Here is an 11,348-nt window from a genome sequence, read left to right as displayed (position 1 = left end):
GCATTGACAGGGGCGAGGGGGTCAGGGCAGCTGCTGCTTTGCTCTGCATGCAGAGAGGGACTGAGGGAGCCGGAATTAGAAGGGCGGAGTGCACAGTGGATTTGCCTTTAGTAAATCTACCCCTAAGTGTCGTTTCTGTCTGCTGCTTCATTCCTCTGTTATCAGAATGAATCACTTATGGCAAGTTTTCCTGACACCAAAAGAAGAAAAGGTAACATTTGAGGGACCTCTAGCTGATTGACAACCTCAGCTCTGTCTCTTTGTGCTGTGTGAAGGGGGGTGTGTCCCTTCCCTCCAATCAGCTCTCAGAACTCTCTCTTTACTGAGCTCTGCAGAGTGTGACTTCGGCTCTCCGCCCCCTTTTTTCTGACCTTTCAGACAAGCTTTATATTTCTGTACTTTGAACAGATGTTCAACAGATGACTTCAGATACATAGGTACAGCTTGTGTAGGAGAATTTTTTCATCTCTGTGTATCACCTGAGGCCAGTCACTTCACTGGGTATATGTGGGGATTTACAACCACTTTAACTTAAAGTACATTTACAATCATTCCAGGTCAGTGTGTAGGCTGTATCACCACTGGGGAAAGTTGTACTGCACTCTGGAACAGTGGCGGCCGGTGGAAACATTTTTTTGGGGGGGAGGCAAACAGTATGCCAACCCCTCCCCGTCGATCGGTAGGTAGGTAGCGCTTACCCAATCACGGCGGCTTCCCCTGCACAGTGGCGTCCTCCCATTCTCCTAGTCACCACCGCTACGGCTTCTGTTTCCTTCCTCCTCCTCAGCGGCCAATCGGGAGTCTTCTCTTTTTGGCCAATTGGAAACCGGGTCTCACACCCGCTTCTGATTGGCTGGATTAAGGATCAGTGTTTCAACAGCGTATATTTATTCGCTGTTGTAACACACCTGGGTGGTCTCCGGATGCATCATCTGTGACCCGTGCCCACCCTATTTTGAAGCCTATTGGAGCCTCTGGCTCTAATCAGGTGCTTACAAAAAAAAAAACCCTGGCCACTGTAACTCATGTTGCCGGTGCCCTGAAAGGGGATGGACACATTAATTGGGATTGGCTGCCATGGCCATGGATAGATTCATGCTACGCATGGGTCTATCCATTATGCATATAGAGGATGGCGAGGAGAGAGGGGGCGGTGCCCGGGTGCCCCTAATGGACAGGCCGCCACTCCTCTGGACACCATTAAAATCGCCCATTACTAGACACCCAGGGAAAGTAAGGGAAAATAACTGACATCAAGGCAGTAAAAAGTGACATTATATGTGTGTAAAGAGTCTACAATAAGGCCCCTTTCACACTGGGGCAGTTTGCAGGCATTATTGTGCTAAAAATACCGCCTGCAACCCACCCCTAAACAGCCTCAGATGTTTGTTCAGTGTGAAAGCCCGAGGGCTTTCACACTGAAGCGGTGCGCTGGCAGGACGGTGAAAAAATTCCTGCAAACCGCTTCTTTGGAGCGGTGAAGGAGCGGTGTATTCACCGCTCCTAAACCGCTCCTGCCCATTGAAATCAATGGGACAGCGCGGCTATACCGCGGCAATAGCCGCGCTGTACGAGTGATTTTAACCATTTTTCAGCCACCAGCGGGGGTTAAAACCGCACCGCTAGCGGCCGAATACAGCTACAAGAACGACGGTACAGCAGCGCTAAAAATAGCGCTGTTGTACCGCCGACGCCCCCACCGCCCCAGTGTGAAAGAGGCCTTAGTGACCAGAAGTGCCACAACAGGGTACAATCAGAGCGTTCTATATGACCTCTCCTATAATGTCACAGAGGGAGTATAGTACATATCCATTATTACAACAGGAGCAGAATATGATTGCCTTTTTATATCTAGGATTTAACTTTAAATGTTACTACTGCCACCTGCTGATAGAATCAGAGAAGAAAAGAGTTTTTGTTCTATCTAAGAGATGTTTTGATCGCTGTGTGTCTTGCACAGTAATAGACAGCAGAGTCTTCAACTTTCATGTTGTCCATTTTCAGATACAACATGTTATTACTGTTATCTCTGGAGACTGTGAATCTTCCTTTAACATCATCATGATATCGTATGGTACTTGAGCCCTCATTGATATCACTCAGCCATTGTAATTTTCCTCCAATCTGTCTGACCCAGCTCATCCAGTAGCTGCTGAAAGTAAATCCAGAAGCTTTACAGGTCAGTGTGTGAGAGTTCCCCGGCTTTATCACCGCTGGGTCTGATTGGGTAAGTTGTTCTGCAGACTGGACACCTGAAATTATACAATATAAAGTTATATATGAGAAAAATGTCACTTTATCTCTACATGACTTTCACCTTTAGGATCATCTCACCTGATAACCATATCACTGCAATAAAGAGGCTCAGTAAAGTCTTCATTATTGGGAATAATTTGTATGTGTGCATTTGGGTGATGTCTGTACATATCAACTGCCTATATATGAGAGAACAGGAAATGACATCATTTACTTTGCATAGCATATCACATATATGGATGTGTTGTTCTTATATCAATGTGTGATCAGCAGAAAAAACAACAAGATGTTGATAATGAATCTGTTTGTATTATTTTAGCTCTTTCTGTTAGGAAAACTATAGTGTGCACAAAAAATTCTGCCAGCATATTTTTGAACCACTTCAATACCGGGCACTTTTACCCTCTTTCTGCCCAGGCCAATTTTTAGCTTTCAGCACTCTCACATTTTGAATGTCAATTGCACGGTCATACAACACTGTGGGGGTTATTTACAAAAGACAAATCCACTTTGCACTGCAAGTACACTCGGAGGTGCAGTCGCTGTAGATCCGAGGGGGACATGCAAGGAGATTCAAAAACCGCATTTTAGTAGTGTACTTGTAGTGCAAAGTGGATTTGCCTTTTGTAAATAACCCCCTGTGCCCTTAAGAAATCTTCATCATTTTTTACTCAAATAGAGAGTTTTTTAGTGGTATTTAAAGTGATACTAAAGTCTCTTTTTTTTCTTTAAAAATAACAAACATGTTATTCTTACAGTATCTCACAAAAGTGATTACACCCCTCACATTTTTGTAAATATTTTATTATATCTTTTCATGTGACAACACTGAAGAAATGACACTTTCCCACAATGTAAAGTAGTGAGTGTACAGCTTGTATAACAGTGTAAATTTGTTGTCCCCTCAAAATAACTCAACACGCAGCCATTAATGTCTAAACTGCTGACAACAAAAGTGAGTACACCCCTAAGTGAAAATGTACAATTTGAGCCCAAAGTGTCAATATTTTGTGTGGCCACTATTATTTTCCAGCACTGCCTTAACCCTTTTGGGCATGGAGTTCACCAGAGCTTCACAGGTTGCCACTGGAGTCCTCTTCCACTCCTCCATGACAACATCACAGAGATGGTGGATAGTATGTCGCGTAAACATGAGCAGACTTTATGGCAGACTTGGTCCGGCGGACTTTTCAACAGACTTTCCGATGGACTTTCCGAAAGAACGGACTTGCCTACACACGATCAACCAAAGTCCGACGGATTCGTACGTGATGACGTACGACCGGACTAAAACAAGGAAGTTCATAGCCAGTAGCCAATAGCTGCCCTAGCGTCGGTTTTTGTCCGTCGGACTAGCATACAGATGAGCAGACTTTTCGACCGGACTCGAGTCCGTCGGAAAGATTTGAAACATGTTTCATTTCTAGGTCCATCGAACTTTTGGGGAAAAAAAGTCCGCTGGAGCCCACACATGATCGAATAATCTGCCGGACTCCGGTCCGCCGGACCAAGTCTGCCATAAAGTCCGCTCATGTGTACGCGGCCTTAGAGACCTTGCGCTCCTCCACCTTCCGCGGCCTTAGAGACCTTGCGCTCCTCCACCTTCCGTTTGAGGATGCCCCACAGATGCTCAATTGGGTTTAGGTCTCGAGACATGCTTGGCCAGTCCATCAACTTTACCCTCAGCTTCTTTAGAAAGGCAGTGGTCGTCTTGGAGGTGTGTTTGGGGTCGTTATCATGTTGGAATACTGCCCTGTGGCCCAGTCTATGAAATAGGGGATCATGTTCTGCTTCAGTATGTCACAGTACATGTTGGCATTCATGGTTCCCTCAATTAACTGTAGCTCCCCAGTGACGGCAGCACTCATGCAGCCCCAGACCATAACACTCCCACTACCATGCTTGACTGTAGGCAAGACACACTTGTCTTTGTACTCCTCACCTGGTTACCGCAACACATGCTTGGCACCATCTGAACCAAATAAGTTTATCTTGGTCAGTGTGTGGCGTATGGTCTGAGCACTGACAATCTGACCCCCCACCCCTTACACCTCTGCAGCAATGCTGGCAGCACTCATACATCTATTTCCCAAAGACAACCTCTGGATATGACGCTGAGCACATGCACTCAACTTCCTTGGCCGACCATGACGAGGCCTGTTCTGAGTGGAACCTGTCCTGTTAAACTGCTGTATGGTCTTGGCCACCATGCTGCAACTCAGTTTCAGGGTCTTGGCAATCTTCTTATAGCCTAGGCCATCTTTATGTAGAGCAACAATTCTTTTTTTCAGATCCTCAGAGTTCTGTGCCATGAGGTGCCATATTGAACTTCCAGTGACCAGTATGAGAGAGTGAGAGCGATAACACCAAATTGAACACACCTGCTCACCGTTCACACCTGAGACCTTGTAACACTAACGAGTCACATGACACCGGGAGGGAAAATGGCTAATTGGGCCCAATTTGGACATTTTCACTTAGGGGTGTACTCACTTTTGTTGCCAGCAGTTTAGACATTAATGGCTGTGTTGAATTGTTTTGAGGGGACAGCAAATTTACACTGTTATACAAGCTGTACACTCACTACTTTACATTGTAGCAAAGTGTCATTTCTTCAGTATTGTCACATGAAAAGATATAAAATATTTACAAAAATGTGAGAGGTGTACTCACTTTTGTGAGATACTGTACTTGCTCTGTGTAGTGGATTTGCACAGAGCAGCCCTGATCCTCCTCTTCTCAGGTCCCTCTTTGGTGCTCCTGGCCCCTCTTCCTGTCAAGTGCCCCCACAGCAAGCAGGTTGCTATGGGGGCACCCGAGCCAGCTCCATCTGTCCATTCAGACACGAAGCAGCGGTTCCCCCCCCATCCTGATTGGCTAACTGGCTTTGATTGACAGCAGTGGGATCCAATGGTGCTGCTGCTGTGTCTCAGCCAATCAGGAGGGAGAGTCCCAGATAGCAAGGCACTCATGCAACATCGCTGGATAGAGATGGAGCTCAGGTAAGTATTGGGGGGCTGTTGCACACAGAAGGTTTTTTTTATCATAATGCATAGAATGCATTAAGATAAAAAAAACCTTCTGCCTTTACAATCACTTTAACCGCTTGCTGACCAGCGCACACCGATTTACGTCGGCAGAATGGCACTGGTGGGCAAAACGGTGTACAGGCATGTCCCCTTTAAGAAGCAGTCTCCGTGACCGTGGGTCCCACAGACTCGAGGACCGCCGGGTTCCCGCGATCGTGTCACGGAGAGGTAGAACAGGGAGATGCTTTTGAAAACAAAGCATTTCCCCGTTCTGCCTAGTGACAGGACAGAGATCACTGCTCCCTGTCATCGAGAGCAGTGATCGCTGTCATGTATGTTGTAGCCCCTCCCCCCCCACAGTTAGAATCCCTTCCTAGGACATACTTAACTCCTTCACCACCCCCTAATGATTAACCCCTTCACTGCCAGTGTAATTTACACAGTAATCAATGCATTTTTATAGCACTGATCGCTGTATAAATGACAATGGTCCCAAAATAGTGTCAAAAGTGTCCGATCTGTCTGCCATAATGTTGCAGTCCTGATAAAAATCGCAGATCGCTGCCATTACTAATAAAAAAAAATAATAATAAAAATGCTATAAATCTATCCCCTATTTTGTAGACGTCATAAATTTTGCACAAACCAATCAATATATGCTTATTGCGATTTTTTTTTTTTTCCCAAAAATATATAGAATAATACATATCGGCCAAAAATGAGGAAAAACATTTTTTCATATATTTTTGGGGATATTTATTATAACAAAAAGAAAAAAATTGTGCTTTTTTTTCAAAATTGTCGCTCTTTTTTTGTTTATAGCGCAAAAAATAAAAACCGCAGAGGTGATCAAATACCACCAAAAGAAAGCTCTATTTATGGGAAAAAAAGCATGTCAATTTTGTTTGGGTACAACGTCGTACGACTGCGCAATTGTCAGTTAAAACGATGCAGTGCCGACGCAGATGCAGTGCCGACGCAGATTCAGTGCCAGGAAGGGGGTAAATCCTTCCGGGGCTGAAGTGGTTAATCACCGCTGGGTTTTTTAACTTTTGCTAAATAAACGAAAAAAGACCAAACATTTTGAAGAAAAAAAGCATTTTGCTTGGTTTCTGTTATACAATTTTGCAAATAAATAATCTTTCTTCATAAATTTAGGTCAAAATGTATTCCGTTACATTTCTTTAGTGAAAATAACCCAAATCAGTGTATATTATTTAGTCTGTGAGAAAGTTATAGAGTTCACAAACTATGGTATAAATCCTGATGTACTGATGGCCTATCTCATTTCTGGAGGTCCAAATTACCCCTTTTTGGAAAGTAGACAGTCCAAGTTATTTAGTAAGAGGCATGGCAAGTTTTTTGAAGTTGTAATTTTTTGTCACAATTATTTGGAAAATGACTGTAGCAGAATCTCTGACCTCTTCCAGCCTAATGTGAACCTTTAAGGCCAAATATAGCTGACATCCTTCAATATGTGGTGGGTTGTGAGGCATAGTGGGTGCAAAGATGGTAAAAGTCATTGGGCACCAGACACTTCTTGGATGTGAAAGAGGTTTTATTTCTTTGACAAACCTTTTTAGATTTTGCAAGGGAAAGAGGGTTAGGGCCAGGACACCCTTAAGTAGTTGCAATTTCAAATGGCAGACACCGAGACTTCAACAGGAGGACAGCCGTACAGGGAAAGGTCCCAGCAAGGTGCCACTTCTGCACATGCAGGATTGCTGCCTAATATAGTAATAGTACTAAAACAGTTCCTAACTCAAAGTAACATTTCTCTCTGCTGTACTACAAATTCTCCTTGTGATCTTAACCAGGTGGTACAGAACTCCAGTGAGACTGAAATTTTTTTTTCCAGACACCTCTGATCAGTGCTGGAGATGCAGGAAGGACACAGGCACCATCCTACACATTTTTTGGACCTGCCCCAAATCACAACACTTTTGGACGGGAGTCCATCACACCCTCCAAAAATTCACAGAACGTGAAATACCTAAGGACCCAGAGTTCTTTCTCCTACATGTCACCAATATACCAGGGAAAATATACAAAAGATCTATTATCCGGCACCTTCTTGATGCTGCTAAAGCGTGCATCCCTCTTAAGTGGAAATCACCGCAACCCCCGACAGTAGGGATGAGGATTCGAAAAGTTAAGGAAATAAGCAGATTGGAAGACCTTGTACTAACTGCATGACACCAGCAGGAGTGATACTCCAAGACCTGGTCACCTTGGCACGTCTCTATCTTCTCAGATGAGGGAAGAACCCTCCTTGACAGCGACCTGAATGACTAAATGTCACCCTACTAACTGACTAACTAATTATTGATCTCACCAGCTACAGAACATGAGGGAGCCTTATCTGACTCCCCCCGCGCCCGGCGGGTTTACATAAAGATACCCTCCAGATTTCCTCCCCCATCTTCTCCCTTTACCCTCCCCCCCACCAACCCCCCCTTTTCTTTGTCTTTTCTCCCTTTTCTTCCCCCTTTTTTTTTATTTATGTTTTCTCACCTTTCCCTACATAATTTCAAACTATACTGTTCTCTCGGGTTATTTGGACCCAACTAATGGGATCTAACATCCTCTAGTATATAAAACTTAAAAAAAAAAGACTTGGACCAGTCGGGGACTCACTGAAGGGTAACACACCTGCACCATTACTATTGCTGCCTAATGCGCATCCAGGAAAAAAAAGACGTTGCCTTTAGCAACTATCACACAAAAGGACAGAGACGTCTCAGTTATAGCAAAATGCCATATTGTCATTAACAGATAATAAAACGCTATGATACATAACATATGTATGCAACGAGATATAAGATAACACACTGTGATTGCCCAGATGTCTGTATTCGACTGTGTTCCTTGCATAAATAAAATAATTGTGAAAAAAACAAATTCTCCTTGTAGTTCTTCAGCCCCTTGAGCTCCTGGTCTCTCACTGAACCCTCTGATTCACTAACTCTGAATCCCGTGAGCTCCTCAAGGCTTTTGCGGTGGTATCTCCCTCAAGCATCACCCACGCTTTTCTGCTGGGTCCCTAGCTTGGCACTACCGATACCTTCAAGCTTAACCCCTGCTGACTGGCTCAGTCCCTGGCTTGGCACACAAGGCTGCTCTGCAAGCGTCACCTCCACTGGTTGAGTCCCTGACTTGATCACCGCCTGAAGTTTCCCGATTCTCCACCGTGCCCGTTTGGTGAGAATACTGCTCTGGTATATGCTTCAGTTACTCACTGTGGTCCCTGCTAAAGGCGATTGGTCCCTTAGTAGCTACAACTTCCCTTCTACCTTCGACCGCCACAGGTTCTACGGCCGGCAGAACCATCACTTTTGGTTGAAATGCAAGCTGCAGTCCCAACACTGAGCTGTCCTCTTACTTCTGGATAGACCCTCACATGGCCTGGCAGCCTGATGCCCCCAGGATAGGCCCAATCTCCGGCCTAGCAGCCCGGGGCAGACGACACACATCCACCCAGATGGTGGTCTGGGTGGAACACGAGAACCTGGATCACCTGACCTCACCCTAATATATAGGCTCTCCCAGCAGGCCAAGGTATTCAACAAAATCCTTGCCCATACTCCATTTACCCATAACCTGACCTTGAGTTGTCCTTTTCAATCGAATACCTCCAAGTGGTGGTAGAAGAGGAAAGTACAACCAGGCCAAACTTAGGGAAATGAGAAACAATAATTAATTGCAAACTGCACTCCCTGTAAATTGCAAGTGCAGATGACACACTCTAATGTAAACAAAGTAAATGTAGTATAAATATATAGTGTCAATAGTGATACTCGTAGGTAAATATCACCTAAGTGAAAACAGCGAATAATCAAACATCAAAAATTGAAAAATCAAAAACAAAACAAGTGAAAGCAACAGTTCAAATTCAAAATGAGTTAAAAAAATTAAATTCAAAAATTATATTCAAAAAATTAAATTAAAAAAAGTGTTAAAATAATGTTGAAATCGGACTCCTGGATGAATCCTCCTGGGGTTCAGCAAGGCATCAGACAACAGTAATCCACCACCATCACCGGCCACACAGCCTACTCACCAGATTGTGGTGACTTCCATGACAGGAGTCAAAGAATGCTTCAAGAACAGCCAAGGAAGATCCACACGATCACGGCTTTGTTCAGGTGCTGGAACTCAGGTAACTAAGGTAACACTGTATCTGCTTAAACAAACTCCCGGATAGAGATGGGTTATTAAAGACCATTAGTGCCATGTATGGGGAAAAGATGAATGAACTCCCATCGTGAAGTATGTCAAAATTTATTGGACAGGCTAAAAACAAGCTAAAAACCGCATCACCCACGTGTGGGTTTGTGTGGACGAACAAACAAAATACGTTGTGAATGGAAATGGCGTGTCACGTTCAGTGCGTCTGACTGGTTTCGTCAGTGCGTTCTGATGTCATCAGGGATCGCACGAACGGGCACGATCCTCCTTAAATACACACATCAATCACAGGCTTCCAATCCGGTGACATCCCGCCTTGCAGAGGGATTAACCAAAATTGAAAAATAAAATTGACACTGCCATCTTGTGGCCAGCAAGTAGAATACGGTTATAAAATTCCTACGGTATCTAAACTGCCATCTTGTGGATAGATGCCAGATTGCGCAACTGGATATAATTAATAAATCAGGATACATAAATAAATACAATAAAATACATAAATAAAAAAAAATAAAATGAAATGAAATAAATAAACTTAAATTTTAAATCTAAATTTATACCTAAATTTGGAGGAAATAGAAGGAACTATAAAAGGAAATATAAAAGGAAATATAAATATAGAGGGATGGAACCGGAATGGATTGCCCCTTCACAACCAGTATAAATATAGGTCAATAATTGGACAAATAACAATTCAAATCGATGTTGACATTGATACCTGCCGGAGTAAGTGTGTTCAATCGATAAATCCAATCCATTTTTTGATATTCTCTGAACCATTTTTTCTCCCCTCCAATCAGCATCCAGCTTGTCAATCCCAAAAAATCTAGCTAAGCTAGGATCCTGCCGGTGGTAGATTCTAAAATGGTTAGAGAGACTGTGATTGGGAAAACCGTTTTTAATATTTGTGAGGTGTTCATTGATATGGGTGCAGAGGTTTCTCTTAGTACATCCGATATACTGTAACCCGCACGGGCAAGTAATGAGGTACGTGACATAAGTAGATTTACAGGTGATGAATTTGTCTATTTTGTAGTCTTTGCCCGTGCTGAAGGATGTGAAGTGTTCTACTTTTCTCATATTATTTTTAGTTAATTTACATTTCACGGATGGATCGGGATCAACTCTTGAAAGATAATATCAAAGAGAAATGTGAACTGGACTATGTTCCTTTTCTGACTAGTTTCAATAGGGACTATAAAAGTGTTGAAAAAATCTTTTCAAAACACTGGCCAGTTTTGCTAGGAGACAGGACTCTGTCTAGCTTCCTACCAGAACGTCCTAGGTTCATCTATCAGCGTGCACCAAGTTTACGAAATAAATTAGCCCCAAATGTATTAACCCCCCCCAGGAGAGTTCCCACTTTCTTGGATCTTAAAGGGTTCTTTTATTGTAGGAATTGTAAAGCCTGTAAATTAACTAGGAATAATATGAGAAAAGTAGAACACTTCACATCCTTCAGCACGGGCAAAGACTACAAAATAGACAAATTCATCACCTGTAAATCAACTTATGTCACGTACCTCATTACTTGCCCGTGCACTGACGAAACTGGTCAGACGCACCGAACGTAAAACGCCATTTCCGTTTGCAACGTATTTTGTTTGTTTGTCCGCACGAACCCACACCTGTGTGTGATGCATTTTTTAGCTTGTTTTTAGCCTGTCCAATAAATTTTGGCATACTTCACGATCGGAGTTCATTCATCTTTTCCCCATACATGGTACTAATGGTCTTTAATGACCCATCTCTATTCGGGAGTTCGTTTGCATGCATCTAAGCAGCTACAGTGTTACCTGAGTTACCTGAATTCCAGCACCTGAACAAAGCTGTGATCGTGTGGAGCTTCCTTGGCTGTTCTTGACTCCTGTCATG

General features: G+C 43.5%; 1 gene segment (V, D, J or C); it reads right to left on the bottom strand.

Moving 5' to 3' along the window:
- Positions 1–1,920: 1,920 nt before the first annotated feature.
- LOC141117336 (immunoglobulin heavy variable 3-21-like) lies at positions 1,921–2,380 on the bottom strand. The segment is given in 2 exon segments: positions 1,921–2,252; positions 2,335–2,380. Coding segments are annotated over 2 exon segments (378 nt in total).
- Between the last annotated feature and the right edge of the window lie 8,968 nt (positions 2,381–11,348).

This window comes from Aquarana catesbeiana, linkage group LG01, assembly GCF_042186555.1.
Source record: "Aquarana catesbeiana isolate 2022-GZ linkage group LG01, ASM4218655v1, whole genome shotgun sequence".
Lineage (NCBI taxonomy): Eukaryota > Metazoa > Chordata > Amphibia > Anura > Ranidae > Aquarana > Aquarana catesbeiana.
Note: the sequence above shows the minus strand (reverse complement) of the source record. Positions and strands in the feature narration are given on the sequence as shown.